The sequence below is a fragment of the Lepisma saccharinum genome, chromosome 8 (assembly GCF_977018435.1).
Source record: "Lepisma saccharinum chromosome 8, izLepSacc3.1, whole genome shotgun sequence".
In the NCBI taxonomy this organism is placed as follows: Eukaryota; Metazoa; Arthropoda; class Insecta; order Zygentoma; family Lepismatidae; genus Lepisma; species Lepisma saccharinum.
In genome coordinates, this window is record NC_139236.1 from 52,897,372 (window position 1) to 52,923,505 (window position 26,134).

Here is a 26,134-nt window from a genome sequence, read left to right on the forward strand (position 1 = left end):
CAGAATATGAGTGTTCCTGGCAACCCTGGAACGCATCGCTTCAGGACGGGATATGACGTCAAAAATGCAATAAAATGTTGTGTTGGGTTGCCAGCATCCAGGCGGCAAAACGGTCTTTTTTGAACGGCTGTACCACCGAAATGATGCACCAACGAGAAAAATGTTACTGAGAAATGTTGTTTGTTTTGATGTCCTCTATACGTTTCCGTGGTCCGTGGGCGCCATTAAAATGACACCCTGTATAATTTAATATCGCTCAAAAATTATATTTTTCTGTGTGTTGATAATATTCATTTCCATAATATATTGACCACATACATACAATTCCTGTGGCATGTATGTTAAATTATTATTAATATCTATGTATTTAACTTAGTTCATGTCCCAACAAGTACAACAAGTAAAAAGATAAAACCGATTGCGATCTAGGCGGAATGTTGTTGTTGTTGTTATTATTATTATTAAATGTCCTAAGAAATTACATGAAAACAAAGAAGAATGTGAAAAATCTCAGGCACCAAAGTTAAGCAGGGAGTCCGATTTCACACGCAACAGAGAGCTCGTAGCTCGGGGTAAGGTTCCTCAAGGTCAGGCGCGGACGCCCAGCATGAGCTTGCGGCGGTTGCACGAGCAATCTAAAGGTGCGTATACATGTGCGAACCGAACAGTTTGCGAGCCGCTTGTGAACCGTTCGTTGAAATTATTCTTACCAGCAAACTTCCTACGATCCATGGGAAACCGCGAACCACAGGCAATCATTTGTTCAGTGTTCATCTTGTCATCATGTCTTCGCGTGAGGAAAAGTAGGTATGCGATTTTGATGATGAGTGGTGCGGCTTTAGTGATGACTATAGTGGAACCACGAGCAAAACAACCTGCGCAGACCCACGGCTCCTGTGCACCGTACCCCCGCGAGTAGGGGAGGGGGAGAGTGGACCATGCTTCCTAATGGCCCGAGGTGGAGGGAAGAAGGGAACGCTGCGCGGTGACTTCTCGTCCCAAGGTTTTTTTCCTTGTGGTCGATCTATAGTTTGTGCAAGAATTAGAGGAAACAACGACGTTGGTGGCACACCAACCTGTATAAGAAACGCACTGGTACGGAACTTATGATGGATTTGAAGTCATATTTGTCCGCACAAATATTCATCTCGGTACCTATTTCCCTCCAGGCATCTTCTTTTAATTTATTTTTTTGAAATGGTCCTTATGTTTAGGATCCCAGAGTAAAGATCTGGTTTCATAAATACCAATAAGCTTTTGTGCATTTTCCTCTGACCACTCCATAATTACATCAAAAACTGCAACAAAACCAATAGAAAATCTGGAAGTTCGCGAGCAGACCAAAAAACGCCTTTGTGTTCGTCAGAAAACCGACAGGAGATGGATCGCCACGATCGGTTCACAAGCAGTTCGCCCGGCGCTGAAAACCACGTCCCAATAGTGAGAACAAGAGGTTCACAAGCGGTTCGCGAACGGTTCGGTTCGCACATGTATACGCACCTTAACGTCCTGTGTATGCGGTACTCAGTTCGTGTGTTGAGAACAGAATTAATTGCAAAACCAAACACGAGAAAAAGAAAAAAATATTCACTTACCAACAGCATCAATGGAAGAGCCCTCCAGACTTATACATAAGAAAGTCTGGCCAAATTTGCAGCCTGACTTCGGATACGCGTAGGTGTCTGATACGCCAGGATCCGGAGGGTAATGTGGGACGCTGTGCACCAACCAGAATCCTTCTTTTATGTCAGCCGCCACCACTCCCTTCGTGTGGCCTTTGGACTCAGACTTCGTGCCGTTGGGAAGCTCGTCGTTGTACATGATGGACGCCAGCCCCTGGACGAGTAAAAAATAGCATTTATATTATTGCTGTTCAAAAATAATCACAATAAACATATAGGCACTTATAGAAAGTTTACTAGGAAGAGCCACAATTGACGTTGCTTCCGAACTAATACATTTATAAGTCAGTGTGACACCTTCTTAATTTATTGTACTTTCAAGACCAGTACGTGTACATGTCTAGGAATATACACGGTGAGCCAAAAAGAAATAGACAGATTAAATGGTTTACAAATCGAAAACTGTTTGTTTTATCAGGAAGCATTTAGTACTGTTCTGTAGAGAAAGTATTCAAGTTTTTGATCTCCACTTTCCGTGACGTCAGCATCACGTTAGCGCCTTTGCCAGGTAGGAAAGGCTTTCTGTGTGCTTGAATTTGCAACAACAAATTCTGTTACTGTCATACAGCGTCGTTTTAGAACACGGTATGGCAAACAAGAACCCCCAAGGCAGTCCATCTACTATTGGAGCAAGAAATTTGAGGAAACTGTTGACATGTACATGGTAAGACGTGTTTGGGGCGAACTGGGCTATCGCATTGATATCTGTCGTGTTACAAAAGGTCACACACAGAACATTTGTAACTTAGAGCCATGTAAACTTCATGACATACTCTTCCATGTTATTAAAACTCTTGTTTCTGTAAAACTTTTAAACTGTATATTTTTTTCGACTCACCCTGTATTTTGTAAGAAGTTATCTTTGGTTAAGGAAATATTTCATATAATATTTCGTTGTTAATTATGTACTATTATTATTATTATTATTGAATGAATAAGTAAATAGGTGGTGTATAATAGAAATATAAGCCAACATCAGGCATTCATATAAAGTGGCTTTGGGATACATCCATTAATGGGTACTTAAGTTTTCCAGAGCGTCGTGCTGATCACATCACATTCCGTATAGCCTTCTTACGTCTGCACATGTGTGCCTTTAAGTCTGACATACCTTATTTTATGTCGCATTTCTTTTCCCTGGATCCCCTCTGAATACGTCCTTGTCGAGAAAGTCAGTGAACTTCTCTGTCAGCGTTAAATCAAGAGCTTTTTGTGGGACAAATTAAGGAAGAATAACGTGCGGTTCGTCTTAGAATACGAACACAAAATATATGATACAGAGAAGAGAAGAAAAGCTGTTGAGAGGGGAACTATATAGAGAACTGAAGATAAACATGTAAAGGAACACAAGAATAAGGAAAAGAAACAATAAGAGATAGAAAGGTAGGTCAAAATATAGAAAGAAGATATTAGAAAAAGAAAAATATAAATATATTTGTGAAAATAAACTGAGAAAGAAAAGTACAGATAATAAAAATGGAAGAAATGAAATAATGTAGCATTTTAGTAGAAATTAAAAGGACAGGATTTATGTATGCGAATGGCAGTAGCCCCCTTCTTCCCACCGGGGGGGGGGACTGACCACCGATATACATATAATTATAATTTTATTTGTAACTCTTATGACACGTTATGTCAGGTGGTTTGGTATTTCTAATATTTTTATCACATTTCAAATATCTATTCTATCCCTTTTGAATTTTCTCTTCCCAGAGATCTCTTTTTGCAGGCGGAGACTAGGTATGATCACAAAATCCGTATAATGGATTTCAAATTATCCGATATCCGTTCCGGATAATTCGGATATCTGGGTAATCCGAATATCTGGATAATTCGGGTGTCCGGATAATTCGTATATGCGGATATTTGAAGTCTGGATAAAAATTATCCGATATCCAATTTTATCCCGATTTGACCGTTATTAATGGAGACCCGGGGCCAACCCCTCCTAAACGCGAAGATAATTTTATTCCCACCATCCCCACCATTATTTTGTGAACCTTCATGAACATGTGAAGATTCACCACTGAATTTTACTCTACGTGGCCTTTTCTGAGCATGTAAGCAAGCATGTGAATATGTAAATCGCTAAATTAGAAAAAAAAGAAAGGTTTACTCACATTGTAGGTGTTGTTGTACAGTGGGCTGAGAGTCAGGGCGGGTATCGACAGCGTGCTGTTGATGGATTTTGTAGACAGCGTCCATTTGGGGTTATCCGGTGTGAAATAGAGATATGCCACTCCATCCCTTATCAGTTTGTTCTCGCTTTTTACCAGTCGAGGTAGCTTATATAAAATAAACCTGAAAAAAGGAGAATCGCTGTTATACATGTAATAATCTTCCCGTTACTAACTGCCATCATGGGCAAAAAAATAGCTCCCGGGATTGTGCGTTATCATCTCGATGGAAACAACAATAGATAAATATAGAATTGCAGGAACAATCAAGCAAACTCATTGTTGAGCTCATAAATCACAGCTCCGTCATTGCACTTATACCTAAAGAACCTTGGTATCAAGACATTAACCTCTCAAGAAACTCTTTAACAAGTCTTCTTAGATGTCGGCTAAATTACACCCTAGCCCCTAAAGACCTGTATACTAGGAAGATTGTTCAATCCCCAATCTGTCAGTGTGGTGCAACTGAAGGAACACCTGATCACATTATATTTGAATGTCGCCTTAATGTAACTACGCGTGATTATTTCTTAAGAGATCTAAAAGAAGCAGGATATAATGGCGCATACGCCTTGTCAACACTTTTGAGGAACCCAACGAAGAAAATAATATATGTACTTAAAAACTATATTGTGAGAGAAAATATTATATTATAAAATTATGAAATTGTAAAATTATAAAATTATGAAATTGTAAAATTATAAAATGTATGAAATTGTAAAATTATAAAATGTAAAACAAATGTAACTGGTGCATAGCAGCAAAGCTTCAACCAAATATACATTTATATATATAGTAGAAGATCACCCACACTGATAGGAATTACCGTAAAATTCCGTGTATTCTACCGTCAAAATGAAGTCTGTTAATTTACAAAAACAGTTGTTTTTTTAATTTAAATTTGAATATTTCATAATGCATAAAGACAGAAACTGATTATAAATTATAGTTACGTGCACGATAAATATATTGTAAAAATTGAATCATTGAAATTTAATTAATTAGGACAACCGGTGTGCGAATTAACGGGGGGGATGCTGTGGACCCCCCCCCCACAATGAATTTTATCGCCGGCAAAATAAAATAATTTTTATTCCTACCAGGGATGTTTTTATCCCCCCTAGTTTATTTTATTGGCTAGTAACATACAAATTTGCATACCCAAAAATATCTACCCTCTGAAATGAAATCACAACGTACGCCACTGAGTGGCATCCCCCCTCTTAATTTGCGCAGTGAGGGGCAACTGTATAATGACTATTAATACTTTAAAAACGGTCAAGGTCATTTTTAACATTAGTTAGATGGTTGTAAAATATGTTGCAAGCAAAGATCACCAACAACATTTGTTACAATTGGTATTAAAAAGAGTTAATGAACTTGAATACTAGTAATGTTCATTGAAGCGCCCAGGAATGGATGGCTTTGGTGAAGGATGTTACACCGCTACCTCATTTTACACCATATTTTCTAAAAAAAGTAATATCCCCAAAAATGCATGAAAATATGGTCCTCAGAAACTTAGAAAAGATAATGTTAGTATTATGATTTTAAAAAAAAAAAACATTTTTGGAATTAATACGTGTAAATTTTACTACTTCTTTGGACAGTGGACGAGGACACCCACAGAACCGTTTCCAAAGAAGAGAGGGGTCAAAATAGAAAAGTTGTGTTCTTTACTGAGATATTTTGAAATCATGTTTTCATGTCATCACAAGAAGCAAACGTTCTAGGGAAGAGGTACGAAAGAAGTTGAGAGAAACAGAGAAAGGAAGATAATTAAAGATGCCAGACGTAGAAAGGGGGAGAAAGAAAGGAAAGGAAAGAAATTAGATGGAAAAGACAAAGAGAAATAATGAAGAAACTGAGATAGAGAGAAATAAGTAGCAAGAAAGAAAGAGAGAAAAGGAAGGCGTATTGAGAGAGAGAGAAGGGAAGAGAGAGAGAGAATGAAGAAGTGTGAAAGAGAAATATAAAGGCAAAAGAGAGAGAGAAAGAAGGAAATAAGGAGTCGAGGTAGAAGGAGAAGAGGAAGAGAAATGAAAAACCTAGAGAGAGAGAGATAAGAAAGCGAGATAGAAAGAGAAATGAAGTAGCTAAAGACATAGAGAATATAGTATATAGAGAGAGATAAAGGAAAAATTAGACAGACAACAAGAGGGGGTAAGTAAAAGATATTATATGGGAGTAAGTAATCATGTAAAATATATTATCAGGGAGTAAGTAATCATGTAAAAGATATTATCAGTTAGTAAGTAATAATCATGTAAAATATATTATCAGGGAGTAAGGAATAATCATGTAAAAGATATTATCAGGGAGTAAGGAATAATCATGTAAAATATATTATCAAGGAGTAAGTAATGATCATGTAAACGATATTATCGGGGAGTAAGTAATAATCATGTAGCTAAAAGATATTATCAGGGAGTAAGTAATAATCATGTAGCTAAAATATATTATCAAGAAGTAAGTAATCATGTAAAATATATTATCAGGGAGTAAGTAATCATGTGAAATATATTATCAGGGAGTAAGTAATTATGTAAAAGATGTTATCAGTTAGTAAGTAATAATCATGTAAAAGATATTATCAGCTAGAAAGTAATAATCATGTAAAAAATACACGTATTATCAGGGAGTAAGTAATCATGTAAAATATATTATCAGGGAGTAAATAATCAGGTAAAATATATTATCAGGGAGTAAGTAGTCATGAACAAAAAGATTATGAAACAGAGTTAAGATAATTGAAAGAATAAAAATTATATAAGCAGAGAAAAGAGTTCTGGCTCAATAAAATAGAGAAGAATAAGTAGGTTTTTTTTTTAAAGTACAAACGGGAGGATGGATAAGGTGACCTTTTTTGTCCATGGCAAAGTAAAACGTTTGTCTTTGTCAGATACCTCTGGTACACTGTGCTTGCAAAGATGGCGTCACTTGGACCCCGTTATTCACACAGACACAGTTTGTTTAAATTGAAGGAACGGAATAGTGCGTGAATTCACAAGTCTATAAAAATTAAAAGTGCTAAAACAGTGCTGGAAATTCTGGTCGAGTATGCCTGACGTTCTAAGCAAAGAGCGGCGAAGTTCAAAGGAAAATAACACTTAAGGCGCGCATGTTACCGCTTAGATACATATTTGCATTGCTTCTGTCTGCATGCATGATATGATGCCGTTCAATGACATGCTCAGGGGCGTACTGGCTTAACCTGAGGGGTCCGAGTAAGAAAGGCCCAATCCTAAGTTAATTAAATTATCTTAATTAAATGGGTATAACTAACCACAAAATGAGCCAGGTTTAAACTGAGGTTTGATTTAAATTGTATATATTTTTTTTAACTTCTAGATATATCTGTATTAGTTCAGGAATTTCTCGATAGAGGGAAGACGTCTCTATCTATAACCTCAGCCCCATTCAATTACCAAGGACAGAACACACTATGGCATGGGCGTCGGAAGGGGGTCCAACTGGTCCGTCGACCCCCCCCCCTCGATATTGGCATCGCTCAAGTTACAAAAAAAAGGAAGTTTGTTATTTTTATTTTTAATAACAGGAAAAAAGCTCAGATAGTTAGTATCCGAAAGGAATAACCAAATTAAAAATTGCGTTAGGTCGAAAAAAGTTAGTGTACAATTCAGGAACCAGGTTTTGTTGCTCCCCCAGTTTTCAAAATTCCAAAAGTTAGTTTCATGTGAAAGGTCAAACAACATAAATTGTATTAGTGAAACTTTCACCTTAAGCCTTTTGATTAAACGAGGTGTGTAAAAATTAAAAACAAAATGTAATAATTATACGTTTCAGTACATGTGTGAAATGTAAAAATACGTATGTATACAGTTGTGCTGGAGGATCTGGAGAATCGAATAGAAAAGTCTCCACAAGGATATATTTTTAATAATAGTAATAATAATAATAATACATTAAGAGTAAAATTGGTTTATTTTAAAATTATATTATTATTATTTATAATAATAATTATAATAACTATGTTATTTATTAATATTATTATTTGTTTTATAACTGATTAGATGCAAATTTTGAATCGCGTAAAGAAGGGGGGAAATTAGCAAACTTCGAACTCATTGACAAACAAGACGTGTTGCCGTATTTCGCACTCTCAGCGCATCCTGACAAAGGCATTTTGCGCAATCTCTCTTAAACAAACGAAAAGACAATCTAACTTCGCATTCCACGGCACCTGACTCGATGGAAATTACGCATCAGCAGCCGTAAACAACCTCTGTGTATCTACGAACTCTATCTTACATACAGCAAACTTTGCTGACACATCACCGCCAGATCTTTTACATATTTTGTTTCCACGCTGTGTTAGGGCGTCGTAAAGTTGTTTTCTTCCCTCAAACGTGACATCACGTTGGACAATATTGTTGCATTGTACCACAGGGGGCATACTGCAAAGGAAAACTTAAATGCATAACTCCATGAAATTTTTCCACGAGCTTTTGTGGTTCTTTCAGGTTTTTGCAATTGTGATAGCCGCAAGGAATGGGACTTCTTGATGAAGTGGGTCGTATGACAAACATGATTACCACCTCCCTGTAGCTTGAGAATAAACATAGATAGGTATCAGCAATTCCTCATTACATTCAAGAGCCACATTAAAAGTATCCAAAGGAACGTAACTCCAAAAAAGTTTTATTTTATTTTACTCCTCTGGAGTAGGGTTCTTAAAGGTCGAGGAATTCGGTCCAGGAACCTTTTTCTGGACCCATTTGAATACGATTCAAGTTAGTTATTGAAATTATAGTTGGACCGAATTTAAATTGTGCGAGAATGTTCTGGTCCTGTTACGGAACCCAATAGAACACATTAGAATTTATGGGTATACCTGGACCTTTAAAAACCCTGCTCTGAAGAGCGCTATTTGAAGTCAAGTCCTTAGCAGAAAAGCGGAGTCACTTATCTCGAATTTACCGATTCTTTTCAAGAGTCGTACATAACTCCAAAGAATACATACGACTCTAAACGAGAGAAGGGAGCGTGGGTGATGCAATCAGCTGTTTGCCATGCTACCCTGCGCCTGCGTTGCCAATGCGCGGCGTTCTATTGGGTTCCGCTGCAGGACCGGAACCTTTTTCTCGCACAATTTAAATTCGGTTCAAGTTGCGTATTGTGTGGAAATGTATGTGTACGAACATTTGAAAATGCTATGTGATTTATATGGTTATAAACAAGTGTTTAAAACGCGAGGGAAACAACGCGTCCTCAGTTCTATCTACTGATCGTATTTGGCGCTGCAGTCGAAGTGCAATTCGAAAGACTATCACTTCCAGTCCACAACTTCAAGACCTCACTCCAAGACCATACTCGGAGGATGCTCGCTTCAAGCACGGTCTTGCACCATTCGGACACGGCCTTAGATTCTCGAGACAGCCAGCACCTGGATTAGTCTTTCATGCTCATAAGTGGATAATTGTTTATCGTCAGGTCCATATTCGATCCAAGTTGCGTATTGTTTCACTTCAATACGAAACTTGGACCCTATTTAAACTGATTCGGACCGTATTTAATTTTATCCTGGAATAAAGGTTCCTGGACCGAATTTAAATTGGTTCGAAAAAAAAAAAAGTTTACCGGACCGTATTTAAATTCATCCGGAAAAAAGGTTCCTGGACCGTATTTAAATTGATCGGGGAAAAAGGTTCCTGGACCGAATTGAAATACTTTCCAGATAAAAAGGTTCTTTACGGTCCAGAAGCCATTTACGCTTGCTGATTTTCTCTCCTGGACCGGAATTGAATTTATTTAAAATTCCTGGACCTTTAACAACCCTGCTTCAACATATCGTCACCTTTATCCAGTGCCATGTCTTTGTATTATCGTGAAGGGGAAAATCGTACACAGTGAAAGCAGAGACGTTGTTGATTTTTTAACGAAGCATGGAAGGGAATACGAGGGCACTCGGGCACAAGCGAAGGGGCGAGAGAAGTAGACAAATGACAGTCCACCAAAGTTCGCGAGTTAGCTGAAGTTTTTCTGTTCACGGTACAACTGTAGACACCCTGGTCTCTTAGCTGCAAAGGGAGTCTCAAATTTCTTTTTCATCAAAAGGGGGGGAACCCCCGAAGTAAGCCCGCCTCCACCCGCATAAATTAGAGGGTATGCGCTTACTGTCCTGGTGCCTTTAAATAAACCAGGACGTCACTTTCCCTGAATTTAAACGGTTCCCTCGCCTTTTTCTGTTTTCTATTCTGTTTATTATTCAAAATATACAATATATAAATACAATAATAATAATAATAAACATGGTATTATAATATTGCTTGTGAGATTTTACACATTTGAATTTATGTTTATGTCTCGACTGGAAAAAATATTTTGAAAATGGCTACAAAATAAAACAAGAAATTTGAAATGTGATAAAAATATACTAATTATCTGAAATTAATTAGCCTAAAATGTTGAGTTAGTCTGCGAAGCTCCACAACGTTGTTTGTCATGTCCTGCCACGAGCAGAGTGACCAACCCACCCGTATTTCTCGGGTACTCCCATATTAGACCTGTTTTTTTTTTTTTTTTTTTCTCTCCTGGCCCCCATATTGTCCTGCTAATTCTCTTATATATGTTGTATCAATGAAGATCGCGAAATTCAGCCAAATACATTCCGATATAAGACGAGAGCAGCCGCCACAAGTGACGTCATGTTTTACAGTAGAGTGTCCTGCAATGAGGCAGTTTTTATTAAACTGAATTCATCTCTTGGCCGCTTTTCGAGGAAGCAAGATATTTTCCATTTGCTTGCTCCTAACTACTCCCTCTGTCTCATAATTATTTTCCGGTACACTTTTGTTTGTTGTCTCATAATATTTGTGCGATAGGCAAACTGAGACATTGGTGCATACAGAAGAAGAAAATTAAACACGGGAATGAGTCATACAACGTTATTACTCAAGGATCAGTACAAATTTGCCGATCAAGTATCCAAAAGAACATAAATAAAACGTCACCATTTTGGCATACCGGACTATAATTATGGGACAGAGGGAGTAGAAATTTACTTTTTTTTTTTTGTTTACAGCTCGGAATACATGGAGAAGATGCTTTCGCAGAACGCTCCTGCATGTTTTATCTTAAACCGGAAGTTACTAGTAACGTATTTCCTCATATCTTACATTCATCTGACTCGCTTATAAACTACTATTACTATCGACAGTTAGAGGTACCCGTCGATAATCCGAAAACTTACTTGTAATAATCGATCGGAAATTTGGCGTATATTAATCGTTAGCGGATTGTAATCTTGCCGTGTTCATACTCATGCTTTTAAATAATTACTAAATTGAATCAATTTTCATAATGAATAGCGACAGTAAAAGTGAAAGTAACAATACAAAAACTCCAGAAAAGATTGTATTATTGAGGAATATCTTAAATTTTTTGAACATCCGTTCTGTACTTGATAGGTCAGGGCCTACCTACCGACTGCTGGCCTCACTCCCACATACCTTCGCAGGGGGGGGGGGAGATCATTCAACCAGTTACGGGGTGACGTGTGGTCAGAACGACGAACCACCAGTCGTTGTTGTCATAAGTTTCCATGACCGGTTACGCAACTCATTCGTAGCTTCCCAATTTCCTCGCAATGGTGGGTAGTTACCGGTCCCACAAACTGGCCGAAATCTCAGGAGAAACGTTTTTACGCTTCACCGTAGCCCGAACTCCGGCGAGGAGGGACAATTACGCACTAGAGTGCGCGTCAAATCTCCTGCATATGGCGATTGCCAATAGCAGCGCACTGCAGCGGTGCCATGTCGAAATCTCACGCGGAAAAGAGACAGCGTGGTTGAGCAAAACGCCTTGGCACGGAACTAGGCAACGCCGCACGCCTGTGATTCGCTGGTGCTGTTCAGCCGTTCAAGGCCATATGCAGGAGATTTGACGCGCACTCTAGTTGTGTATTTATTTCAATATCGTCGGATTGGGCACTGCTATTTAAAAAAGGGTTTAGTATGAAAGAGAGTATGAATTTCTCTCCATGTTGCAAGTGGAAACTGTTTTTCAAGTTGATTAGTAAGCCAGACACGATGCTTGAAAAATATGATTAGGCCAATAAGTATTTTCAGAAACCCATGTATTCCTTATGGGAAATTAACTTCAACTTCAAATTACGGCTGATCAAATGCGAGTTTCGACTTTTCCTTCTACTATGACATGGTTCAACGTGTCCTTTTCCGTCCATGTACTTTTCTACGACATTGGATGTTTGATATTCCCGAGAGAACGAATAAAATAATGGTTCCATAAACCTAATGCATTTCTCCTTTCCTCATACGGCCATCCTGGCAGTGTTGCCAAACCTGAGGTGCATAAGAGAGCTACATATCACCATTAATAGAGCTAAAAAGATGACTTTCAAGGAGCTAGATTAACTAAGGCTGCATAAAGTGCCTCCTAGGGTAATTTTAGGTGTCAGAGGGGTGGTGGCGCTGCTATTACCGGTAGCTTTAAAGTGATGGCAATTTATTCTTAGTTTTCACCGCCTAGATTTGGCGGCATCACCCATCTCAATAATCCAATGATGTTCATATGAAATCGAAAATAAAGGATTCCTGGATAACAATATTGTCATCCACAGGCTGAACTTCGCCCATGAATAAAGAAGTATTTCTAAGCTTCACCTTAGCCACAGCGCTATATATAGAAATACCTGGGGAGGAAAGAGGGGGTGGGTGACGCAGCCTATATATGAATATCACGTATCGTACACTCATGGCAAAGGTTGTTTTTTATGGGCCGGAGCCAGTGGTGGCATCATGGTGGGGCAGAGGGCGGGTGCCACAGTTCACAGTCAAACGAGTGCATGAAAGAGTCAGATCTGGCTTCAAAAGAGCGAAGTTGGCAACAGTGATCGGCAGCTGCCCCAGCAAGAAAGACCATTTGCAAATTGTCCCTCCTCGCCTCGCATGGGCACGGTGCGGGACAGAATTTTGTGTTATCAAATGCAAATACTGTCCATTATCGTCGGACGTAAAATTTAAACCCTGAACTTACTTTCAGACATATGCAAACCATTGTAAAAGCATTTAATCTTGATTTTGTATATAAGAACAGCCTGTATCAACAGTTTTCTAGTGAAAAAAGCGTTGTGAATGTGGTAAAGGCAGGAAGTACGCGTATAGAAGGAAGATGGGTCAATGAGAAGGTTAAGAAACAAAGAAAATGATGTATCAAACCTAGGCTTTGTTTTATGCACCTCAGTCTCATATATCTAGGTGAGAGAGGTTTTTTTTTGGGGGGTAGGGGATGATGAGTAATAAATGGACTGATCACAGAAATCAAAGTAGTTTAGAACTAATTAAGTCAGACCTAATTGTAGCTTAGTTCTTCAGTATCAGTGGACAGATACATATAAGTTAGGACTTTTTAGAAACTTGTACATTTTTATTCCATATTGCGGCCTGTATATTATATACAATCTAACTTAATTGTTTCGTTTAATATCGTCCATTCCATGTCATTTTCTGGACACTCGCCTCGCTGCTAAAAATGCGTAAAATTTGTCCGGATTATATCTCTCAAATCCATGGCCGAAAGTTAATCACCCGAGCCATGACAGCGTACTTGATTTTTAATGTAAATCAAGACATCGATAATTTGTTATATGAATTTTTACCAAAGAAATGACGGAATGGTCATGATAGAAAGCTTAAAACTCAAAATATCTGCGAATTTGTATAAAGTATTTGTATTATTTACGTCGATTTTCTTCCTCTTTTGGCTAACCGCGAAGATGAGGATGAGTGATGATATGATGAAATTGATGAAGGGACACTCACAGACAAATAACACCCATGCCCAGGCCGGGATTTGATCCTGGAACCCCTGGCGTTGTAGTGCGCTGTGCTAACCACTCCGCCACTGAGTCGGCGAATTCCTACTGAGGATATGATGAACAATGAGTGTTGTGAAAGGCTTAAAGATCAGTACTTTATTTCCTTGTAAATGGCAAATGAGTTGTAAACAACTTTTATGTGTAAATGTGAAATTTTCTCATTTAAGGAGATCTTCCCAGTTGGAAACTCAAGTTATTTCTTGGAAAGTGTCGTGCAGAAGGGCACAATTTACATGTCCTGCGTCTATCTGATACCACCGTGCTGTGCTGTGCAGTCATGACTACTGGAAAACCATTGTTTACCTGCCACCTGCTTGTCGCATGAATATTATGCAAACAGAACCTTGAATGCTCACGATCGAAATGGGGGAAATTTTCTTCTATTGCATCATTCTCTAGTTGCTTCCGTCCTCCGTGGTGGGGTGATTAGCACAGCGCGTTACGGTGCCAGGGGTCCCCGGCTCGAATCTCCGCCTGGACATGGCTGTTTTATGAGCGGCCCTTCAATTTCATCATATCACCGCTCATCCTCAACTCCGCGATTAGCCAGAAATGACCAAAAAGCTATTGTGATTTCTGTTATTTAGCATCGCTTTTCTGCCACTTTGGCTAATCAGGACGATGAGGATGAGTAATCAGTTCTTTTTAGGTCCACTTTGTGAACAGAGAGGCTAATTGAGACCGGGCCTGCAGTTTAAAGTGGGATCCGAACCACTATGTGCCTCCACCTGGTATCGAACCCGGGATCCCTTGATTACAAGGCGACGACGTTACCACTACGCCATCTGGGAGGCAGGGTGAGTGATACTATGATGAAACTGATGAAGGGACACTCACAGAGAATAAATACCCAAGCTCAGGCCCGGATTCGAACATGGGGCCCCTAGCGTCGTAGCGAGCTGTGCTAACCACTCTGCTACGGAACCCGGTATAGGTGTAGTATGTCTCCACATTGGAAGAAGAAGAAAGACAATAAGTGTAGTATGTCTCCACATTTGAATAGGTAGGAAGTTCTTCATTTTTGTGTTTTCTTCATTTTACTTTAACTTAGGTTAGGTTAGGTTAGGGTAGGTTAGAAGAGTTCATTGAACACTGAAAATCAGAAAACTGACTCAATCAGGACTTTTAGAAAAATGATGAAAATGTTTGCAAAGAACATGACTAGTTATCACCAGTGAACACTCCTAACCTAATCTAACCTAACCTAACCTAACCTAACCTAACCTAACCTAACCACTCCGATTCTCGTATGTCGAGAATGTGGATACATACTGCCGTGATTAAATATGGAGACATACTACACCTATACCACGGAGCTCGACTTTCTGGCCCTTGTGAAAGTGCTATATGTGTATTTTTTATTGAGACATACAAGAAAAACTTACAAAGTTAAATTTGAGTCTGTGCTTTTATCGTGCATAAAGATAGATAATTATAAATTGCACATGTGTGCACCATTTTTTAAAAAAAAAAACGAATCACTAAAATTACATTAAATATGGTTAAATATGTAATAGTCGTTAGTACTTAAAAAAAAAAAAAGTCATGGTAATTTTGGATTGTCATTTCTCCAGTCATCTGTTTACTGTACTGCACAGTAATGCAGTGTAAATTACCAATAGACGAGAGAAATAAACAAATCAAAAATCTTATTTTTGTTTTAGTGGACTTTGCTACAGTTAAAAAACAAATGAATTTTGTTGTAGATGAACACGCACACTTTTGACAATATTCATATAATTTTTGCTATGCACAGAAAGAAAATGGTTTGAACTTTTTTAAAAAAACAACATCTTTGGTGAAGGTATTTGGTAACAGCAATCAAAAAATGTGATAGCCTTTACTAAATTTGGTAATTTTGAACAAAACTTTTGGTAATTCTAAAAAAAACAAATGTGCACGATTACTAAAAGAAATTTGGTTCTGGTGTTTGTTATTTGTCACGTAATAACAGGATCTAGTTGGCAACCCTGTGAAAAATACAAAGTAATAAATGGAAGGAGATAGTAATTGCAAAAGTCAAAAGTACAATAAATTTGTTTGTCGTCTATTTTTTTGTTATTATCTGTGTAGATTCCTTACGGAGACAGGGAGTTCCTATTTACGAGTGAATATTCAAACCAGGAGAAAGAGGTTAGTTCCAATCAACGGGGGAAAGGGGGTGAGTTAGGTAGAAGGGCGCCAATTATATTCTCGCCCCGGATGCAGAAATCTCTCGTTACAGGTCTGCGCTGGTCTCTGCCCTAAACTGTTGTGGAAGGGCAAGGAAAACGGAGCAAAATGTTTCAAATAACCTCTTAAAAGGGCAAAGAAGGTATTTTATTTAACTTTCGCTTCCTCCATTTTCCTTGAAAGGCAAAGGAAAGAAGGACTGCTACACTCTCTCTCTCTCTCTCTCTCTCTCTCTCTCTCTCTCTCTCTCTCTCTCTCTCTCTCTCTCTCTCTCTCTCTCTCTCTCTCTCTCCAAACAAAAAAGAACACTTTCTTGCTATAAAGAAGAGCGGCCAAAGGGCAAATGGAAGACCCTTCCGCTTAACCTTTGACTATTGCAATTACTCTCTCCTTCCATTTATTACATTCTTCTTCACAGGGTTGCCAACTCCGGCGCCAGGTCACTAGATTCTGTTATTAGATGAAAAATAACATTTCTCTTCATTTACCTTCTGAAAAGGTGTAAGAAACCAGATGATACAAGCTTTTAATTAAGAGTGTAATACAATATGCCCACAAAGAGCTTCGTGACGTTAAAAATAAATGTGATAAAACCAAGTACGCGTCCTTTTTTTTTTACTCAAATGGGTCATATACAGTGTGACCATAAAGTAAGGACCAACAATACATTTAAATACACTTAGTGTATTTATTCCCCTAGATACACAAGTATGAGACCAATAACAAAACTTTTTTACTAAAGAATATTCAAGAGCACAATACATACGAAAAAGTTACTACAAGGAAATGCTGGTCTTGAAAAAAAAATTCAGCAGATGAAAAATGCGCCATCTTAGAGGCACTGTCCTCTAGGAATGTGCAAACTGTGCTGAAAGATTGCGCGTCAGTATAAATCGCACTTCAATAGTTCAAAGCCTTCATAGCTTGACCGGTCTTCATGCCATCAGTGTTGACATTCACTGCATTGCACCCAGTCCTCAATAAGAGGCTATTCATATGCTTCGTCACAGCCAAGACTGAAAATTTTTCTCTGTAATCGCAGGAACAGTAAAGTTTCCAGAGAAGGGGAATCTCCCCAGTTCCTATTGGTTCAACAGGAAGGCATCACTCAATATCAAAGGAAGATACTGATGCAGTTGAACAAATTTTTAGTTCATTGAATTGCTAATTTAAGTTCTAAGCAGAGTGCACAAAATTGGTATGCTTTGGAACCTGTAATATGTTTTGGAACTTGCACATATATTTTGGAAGCTTTAATATGTTTTCAAAGCTGTGTCTGTTACTTATCTTTATGAAGAATTAAAATGCCATGTCAAATAAGACTAGATTTTGATTTCATGAGACCAATATGTGAGAATGTGGTAATGGAAACTGGTTTAATGTATGGTAAAATTTTCAATTGTTTATAAAACCTGTTAAACTCAAAAGTGGAAGTCCTCCTTTTCAGAGAATATAGTACTGTATGGTACTGATCAACAGTAAAAAAATCTTTTTTTTGGATTGGCATTTTTGAAAAAAATATTATTTTTGATTTTTCAAAAAAAATTCAGAAGACTACAGCAAGAGAACTTGGACACATATTTCAAAACGGAGTTTATCATTTTAATCATTTCAAATACAAAAAAAACAGCAACAAAATATCTTGAACCGTTCCAGAGATACAGCATTTTAATATTTTGCCGAAAATTGCACGTGAGTTGATATGGGCTATGCCTAAAGTTAGTGTTTTACGCGATTGTTATACTCTGTCCCAGGAATCTGTGGAGCAAGCGAACGAAAACAAGTCCTCCGCGCATGTAGCGACTCGAAAGGGCTCAACCAATGAACGCGTGATAGGGAAAGGAATTACTTTGGATGGGGAAACGCGACTTCAGGTACCAGCTGTTTGCAGCAGTACGTACTGCTTCGCTTCGCCTACTCGATTTCTCCCCTTCCCTCTGTTATGCGTGAATTTGCTACACACACTCCTCTCTGCCTCTCTCTCTTTTTTAATACAAGGGTTGCTATTTACGTATTCGGAACTGGCAACACTCTAATATCTCCATCGTAAAGTTGGACATTTCTATGGTATCGGGTGGGCTGAAAAGTTCGTAGGCTGACTCATAGATGGCGTTACTAGAATTAAATCCATGTGATTTTTACTTAGTACTAACCTTCAAAAGATACGTGTATAAATTTCACAGCTGCCGGATAATTAGTTCGTGAGATATAGCATTGTGAGTGAAGCAGCTTTTGTTATTGTGAAAAAATGGATAAAAAAGAATTTCGTGTGTTAATAAAGCATTGCTTCTTGGCGAAAAAAAATACTGTTGAAGCCAAGGCTTGGCTTGATAAACATTATTCGGACTCTGCACCAGGAAAATCAACCGTTGAGAAGTGGTTTGCTAAATTTAAACGAGGCGAAATGAGCATCGAAGACGATGCACGCAGTGGACGCCCCAAAGAGGCTGTTACCGACGAAAACATCAAAAAAGTCCACAAAATAATTTTAAATGATCGTAAAGTGAAGTTGATCGAGATAGCTGAGACTTTAAAAATATCAAAGGAACGTGTTGACATATTGTGCATGAATATTTGAACATGCGAAAGCTGTGTGCAAAATGGGTGCCGCGCGTGCTCACAATCGATCAAAAGCAACAACGTTTTGATGATTCGGAGCAATGTTTAGCGATATTCAACCGTAATATACACGAATTTTTCCGTCGATATATTACAATGGATGAAACACGGCTCCATATCTACACTCCAGAGTCCAATCGACAGTCAGCCGAGTGGACTGCACGTGATGAACCGAATCCAAAGCGTGGAAAGACGCAACAGTCGGCTGGCAAGGTTATGGCATCAGTATTCTGGGATGCGCATGGTATTATATTCATCGATTACCTCAAAAAGGGCCAGACCATCAACAGCGATTATTACATAGCGTTGTTGGAGCGTTTAAAGGATAAAATCACGAAAAAACGGCCCCATTTGAAGAAGAAAAAAGTGCTGTTTCATCAAGACAATGCACCGTGTCACAAATCAATGAAAACGATGGCAAAATTATATGAATTAGACTACGAATTGCTTCCCCATCCACCATATTCTCCAGATCTGGCCCCCAGTGACTTTTTCCTGTTTGCAGACCTTAAAAGAATGCTCGCTGGAAAGAAATTTAGCACTGATGAAGAGGTAATCGCCGAAACTGAGGGCTATTTTGAGGCTAAAGAGAAATCGTACTATAAAAATGGCATCGAAAAATTGTATGACCGCTATAATCGTTGTATCGCCCTCGAAGGCAACTATATTGAATAATAAAATCGAATTTTGTCAAAAAAAATATTTTTTACTTTTTTAGCCTACGAACTTTTCAGCCCAACTGTTATATGTACCCAGAACGTTGTGCTTACAGATGTTATTTTTGTTTGTTACAGGGACTTGAAAATTTCATCGGAGGCCAACAATGGAATTAACTCGAGAACATTTTCGAGCAATGATTTTCTACGACTTTCGCCGTGGATTGTCTCAACAACAGTGCATCGATCAACTCACGTCGACTTTTGGCGATGACGCACCATCTAAAGGCACTGTATATCACTGGTATAGTGAATTCAATCGCGGCCGGTGTTCACGGACGAATCTAAAGAAGGCCGTCCAAAATCGGTTGTTGTGCCAGAAAACATTGATGCTGTACGAGAACTGATAATGCAAGATCGTCATGTGACATATCGTGAGATTGAGACATCCCTGGGCATTAGTATGACTAGCATACATAAGATATTGCATGAACTTTTAACCGTGAAGAAGATTTGTTCGCGTGATCCCGCATAATTTGACAATCGCTCAAAAAAAGGCTTGTGTCGATTGGTGCAAACAAATACTCACAAAATACAATCGTGGTGCTTCAAAAGCCGTGTGTAACATCTACACAGGTGACGAATCTTGGATCTATGCAGTGGCGTGCGGTGCTAAATCAGGCAGGGGAACAGGTGACATGCACTTGCCCCCTCCCCTCCCATACCTATCGTAATATAATACAGTAGACCAATGAAAATTCAACCCTTGTTGAAATGAACGAAATAAACATACGAAACATATGCTAAAAAATTTCAGAAGTCACATACATGAAGCACGTTAAAATTATGAAAATACCAATGTTAAAGCAAATATGATAAAATGTAAAGAAAACATTAAAAACAAAATTGTTGATGCGCAACATAGGAAACATTAATAAAAGCAATTTATGAGTGATCAGAGAAAAAAAATGTTTTGTCGAAACCGGTTTCATCTCTCTATTTGTAGATTAAGTTGACATTTTTTTTATAGTTGAGCATTGTAATTCAAACGTCCTCAATGCAATAATGGCAATCAGATGGCCGAGTTTTTTCATGACGTCCACTCATGGGCGTCCGGAAGGGGGCAAGGGGGGGCCGTGTCCCCGCCCCCCGGAAAATGAAAGTCAACCAAAAATTATATATTTGTAACATATAATTTCATTTCAGCCACAATAATATGTGTTAATTATTGCATGAATATGATAAATTCAAATTTAAGCAATGTTTTTTTTTTCGGGTACAACACTATTATTGGGGAAAAGGTACCTTGCTTGCCCCCCCTGGAAAAAATGCCTTCCCTTGCTTTCCCTGGAAAAAATCCTGTGGACGTCCATGCGTCCACTAGATTTGTAGAAATTGTGACAAAACCCGAACTGTTCCAAACTCCCTTCTCGGGAACAAACAAGGACAACAATAATTTGCCACTGGAAGAGTATACAGTTACAGAGTTGTAGTAACTTGTTTGAAAATGCCTTGTGTACGATTTAGTTTTAGTTTTTAATTCGGTTAGGATAGGTGTTGGTTTGCTGTCTTTTCAGTAAAGTTCAATGAACTAAAATCTTTCGTCTTCAGCCGGTCGATCATACAACACTCGCAACATTCGCTTTGTCCTGCCGCTGCGTGCGTCTTGGGGCTGGTGGAACAGGTGGATGCGAGCTGTTCCCTCGGAAGCTATTTCGCAGCGTTTAGCCAAGGCATTTAGCAGACGCTTAGACTATAGAAGATTTTTCCAGTTCGTTATGAATGACAGACGCAATTTTGCAATGAGATTAGGAAACTATAGACTTACTACACTCAAAACCATCACTACGACGCAATTAAAATTTAGCACATAGCAAAAACTCGAAGGAAAACGAATTCGCTATGTCTCTCGTAGGGAACAGCTAGAGAGTTCAGCTTCCGCGGCACCATGAGGATCGTTTATCTTCGCGCGTGGTCGGAAATACTCCGCAACAGACAGCAGAGGATGGGACGACGAGGGTAGGTGAAGTAAACAAACGTCCAGTCACGGTGAAAGTTTTTCTTTGGCGTGTTGATTTCGGAAGAAAGAAGTGTTCTTATTATGTAATTATAGATAATTTAAATAGCTAAGAAGGGCGATAAGTAGAAGGGAACAGCCTGTTCCCTCTGTTCCATGGAGGGATCGCCACTGGATCTATGTATATGAGCCCGAAATCAAACAGCAGTCGACGGTGTGGGTGTTCCAAAATGAGCCAAACCCAACAAAAGTTGTTCGTGCAAGAAGCACTTCGAAGCAAATGGTCGTCTGTTTTTTGGAGAAAAATGAACATGTGGCTACAGTGCCACTAGAGAATCGTCAATTCTGAACGGTACACAACCATTTGATTTGTTTGCCAGAAGTCTTTGGGGAAATCAGAAAAAACAACCAGCGACGCAGAACCATTCTTCACCATGACAATGCGAGTTGTCACACATTGGTCCAAACAACTCAGTATTTGAGCGGTGAAAACATTGAATTGATTGGTCATCCGCCGTATAGCCCTGATTTAGCACCCAATGATTTCTTTTTGTTCCCGTACGTGAAGAATAAGCTACAAAAAACATTTTCAATGATACATATTTTTTTTTGTTTGTTATTCCGGATACATAAATAGCAACCCTCGTACTAGTAACAGCATGGGGTCAGAGTACCAAAATTGTCGCTCAAGGTCCTGATATCTCTAGCTATGGTTCAGGTAAGGAAATATTTCCATGACACAATAGAAGTAAAACGCGAATTCGTGACAAATGTATGTATGAAGATCTCACGGTTCTGTATTAATGAAAACAAGAATTGCCTTCATAAAAATCTCAAGTATTTGATTTGATTTGATATTTGTTATTTAGCGTCACTATTCTGTCAATTTTGTCTAATCGCGACGATGATAGGATGAAATTGGTGAAGGGGCACTTACAAAGAACACCCATGCCCAGGCAAGGATTCGAACCCTGGACCCCTGGCATCGTAGCGCGCTGTGCTAACCACTTCGAGAACCAAGTATTCTCCAAATATCAAAAGTACAAAAACACGACGACTTTGGAAACCGCAAAATAAATTAACTGTTTATATTTTCAGAACAAAGTGTTTCAAGGAATGGATTGGAATAAGAATGGTTTCGTGCAATGTGTAATTCAATTAATTTTAGCTGTTCAAAACAAACGAAATCTTGAAAAAAGCTAAGGGGTCCGATACTACCCGACCTTCGTCATGTAGTTCAAATTTGAGTCCGAACCACTCTGCAAGAGCCTCAAAAGGGGATCAAACCTGACACCACTGCAGAAATGGATTTTTGTTTCTTTGTTTATTAATTTTACTCCTCATAGCTGATCGTTCAGTTTGCCGTGGCAATGGGAGCAATTATAATAATAACGACACACAGTAATAACAATCTATTCCAGCCCATGCCCTCTATTTTTGCCCCAAAAAAGCTAATCCTGCTAACGGAATATACCTAGGTATTGTTTACACAGGTTAGAATTGTGTTACTCATCTCGGTGAGATGAGTAACCAGTCTGAAAATAACCCCTCCCAACTGCAATCTCTGGATCCGCCAGTGTGCTATCATCCCCTATGTATTGCATCATGCCATGTAAGAACATAGGGGATGTGGAAGTAGCGCCCCTGCACATTGTCGATATCGGCCATAGTGAATGTGGTGTGGTCACCACAGGATTCCGACGCGCTTGTCAACCAGTGTCACCCCCAGATTGAAGGTTAGGTGATCCTCGAAGTCGCTTTATGAGGCCTAATGCAGTAGCGTACGCAGGATTTCATCAAGGGGGGTGTTATTTCGAAAACTTTCTACAAATTCACATTACCATTGTTTTATTATACTTTAATTAATAATAATAATAAATTAATTAATAATTATCATAATTAATTAGTTTAATTACTACTAATAATTACTACTAATGCAGCTGCTATTTATGAAAGAAATAGAACACAATACATTTCTTTTGTTTCTTTGTTACAAAATAATTGTCTAGTCAACGGTTATTTGTATATGATAAGTGAGACATTTTAAGTGTGAAGAAAATCCATAAAAACAAGCAAATATATTAAATTTATTGAAATAATCGAAATATGAAACTCATTCAAGGAGCCGCGCTGGTCTAGTCTGACAACCTCGTGGGAGATCCGGGTTCGATTCCCGGAATTGGTTGAAATTTATCCAGCCTTGTCTCCGCACCCAGCCTCATAGCAATGGGTACCTAAGAGCAACCCTGAGGGATGAAGGCTGCCGGAGCATGGTGCTGACACCTCACCTGCAAAATAGTTCGAGATCGAGAATCTTTGGGGCCCACCACACCACTACGTGTGCCTTCATGGCACGGTGCTATATGCACGGGGGAATTTACATTACCTTTACCTATGGAACTCGCCCAGGATGATGATGAAGCGCGAGAATACATGTTGCTAAATTCCACTGAGTCTATGTTTTCGTTGAAAAGTAAGTTTATAGACATTCCAACACATTTATCACTTCTAGGTTCTAGGTGATTCACAAAGCACTTCTTCAACATTATGTAATGATGTGGATGTAGACTCAGCATCACTTGAGAGTTCACAAGGGGATGTGAAATCAGTACCGGGAAGAACGTTTGCAATAAGGTCGGCACACTGCGACGAAGCAAGGAATTTTCACAATTCTCGCGAGAGTCACTGCACGACTTTTTGCAAAGAAATTGCAAAATTGAACTTTTCGGCCGCTTAGATTGTGTTTGGAATGTTGTGTTTTTCTTCATGCTGCATGGGAATAATAATTCAAATTATTATTATTATTATTATTATTATTATTACTGTCGCAGATCATTGACTGTGTTAAATTAGCCATTTTTATTTTTTTCTATAGCATTTTCCATAATATTTCAAAAGCTCAAGGGGGGGTTTAAACCCGGTAACCCCCCCCTTGCGTACGCCACTGGCCTAATGACCGGGTAGATCAAAATTATTTATGAAATGGCGATGTCCCATTTTTAGTTACGATCAGACAGTGGTATCCCAAAAAGTCGTCACTGGGATCTTGGCTTCGGAAAATGATTTCCCGATATTTCGGGATCCCAAACATTAGGTTGTTGTTGACATCGGGGAGGCCCGAGCATTAGGAAAGATCCAAATTATAATGCCTAAAACTGGTTAATTCTCCGTGTTTTCTGCACTGTACATATCTGAAATTCCTTGAAATTAACAAATTTAATGCAAAACATGTGAGGGAAATAGTGTGTAGAATTCGAGATTTTTCACATTCTTGGCAAAAAATTTCGCGTCACGAACACCTAGATTTTTTTAAAAAAAACCTTTTCAACTAAAAATCTTCCGTCCCGCACGCCCCTACCAATAATGAACATTCCAAGGAGTTGAGCTCTCACCCCCGAGACCGTTGGCTCAAGAATCAAACCACGTTCCGTTCCGTGAAAATCATCACAAGTTCACAACTGGCAACACTGAAATGAGCTGCCGCCAAACACGCGAGTAAACACAGCAAGGCGTTGACAACAAATAAGAACCGAATATGGTATGACAAGTCTTGAATCTGATTAACATTAATATTTAGAAAGGCGCTTACCAATCCACAGGTTCCCCTTTCTCGTTCCTGCACTGTAGTTTCTGCTCCACGCTCGACACCGACAATAAAAACAACAAACACAAGCAATACTCTCCCATTTCACAGCCTTCTGACAAATGACTCGTGAACACGCGCTTCCCGCCCTAGGTTCCCGCAAGGTGGCGTCTTGTCCGTTTCTGATGCAGCTGGTCAACTTAGCGTCTGCTCTTTTGGTTCTTGAAGCCGCGAAATTTTGTGGCGCAACATGGGGAAGTGCGAGAAACGCTGATATCACAGATGTCGTGCATGTTTCATAAGAGCATGTATGGAAAGAAACTGAGCTTTGCACGTTTACCAAATTGTCCTCAGGGATGAGGGAATTCCAGTGTTATGGGCACATATCCGTAGCCAGGATTTTATTTCGGGTTGGGGGCTCATCCCTTATCAGCACAGGCGTCGCCAGAAATATTTGTAGAGGGGGCAGGTCACTGTTAAAGCTTGATTAGTAGAAATAATAATGACAATAAAAATTATTACCACGGTTATAATTGTCATTTTACAATAATAACTATTATAAGTTATTAAAAATAATGCAATTTTAATCCTAATTTATTGTTATTATTATTATTATATAAATGGAAAGACTTTGCTACTCGATCTACCGTATGAGTGGATATGCAACACATGTGTTGTCCATTATTTTTCTTACATTTTATACAGTACTGAAATTCATAGTTATTGTTATTGTTATTAACACAAAGAAAATTATGCATTTTGAGAGCTGTGGATCCATGTAGCTATTCTTTGGATTAGATGGTAGAATATAAAAATATAACCTGGTTTCTCTATTATACACTAAACTTTTCCCGACCTAATGTTTGATCCTGCTAAGGAAGTTAAATTAAATACAATTATACACTATTTAAAATAGGTATTTGTAGGATTTCGGGAGTCTTCAGCCCCCTTAGCCCTCCCCCTGGCTACGTGCCTGTGTTCTCCCCAGACAAGAGTGGTCTCCGAGGAATTTCTGTGGAGGGTAGAAGAAATGTTTTAGGCTGCTTATTCTCTTTTTCTCTTGTTTTCTCTTTCCCGTTCTTTCTCTCTACATATCGTATATCCCCGTTTTCTTTCTACATGTGTGTGTGTCTCTCTCTCTCTCTCTCTCTCTCTCTGTCTCCTTCTTTTCCGCGCTACATATTGTCCTGTTTTCAGGCTGCTTTTCTCTTTTCCCTTCTCTCTCCATCCTCTTTATTTACCTATGTTTCTCTGTCTTTTTATATGTATCTTTCTTTTCCGATCTCTATATTTTCCTGTTTTCAGGTTTCTGTTCACTTTTCCTTGTTTTCTTTTTCCCCTTCTCTCTCTCTTCCTTTTTTCCTTCTCT

General features: G+C 38.8%; 1 protein-coding gene across 2 annotated transcripts in view; it reads right to left on the bottom strand.

Moving 5' to 3' along the window:
* Positions 1-24,905, bottom strand: part of DNaseII (deoxyribonuclease II) — a 70,828-nt gene extending 45,923 nt beyond the window's left edge. For both annotated transcript variants that reach the window (XM_083127472.1, XM_083127470.1), the window contains exons 1-3: positions 24,772-24,905; positions 3,803-3,983; positions 1,596-1,836 (exon numbers count right to left, since the gene is read on the bottom strand). In XM_083127472.1, the coding sequence (XP_082983598.1) occupies positions 1,596-1,836; positions 3,803-3,983; positions 24,772-24,869 (520 nt within the window). In that variant the 5' untranslated portion in view covers positions 24,870-24,905. The remainder of the gene's footprint in view (positions 1-1,595; positions 1,837-3,802; positions 3,984-24,771) is intronic.
* Positions 24,906-26,134: the final 1,229 nt, after the last annotated feature.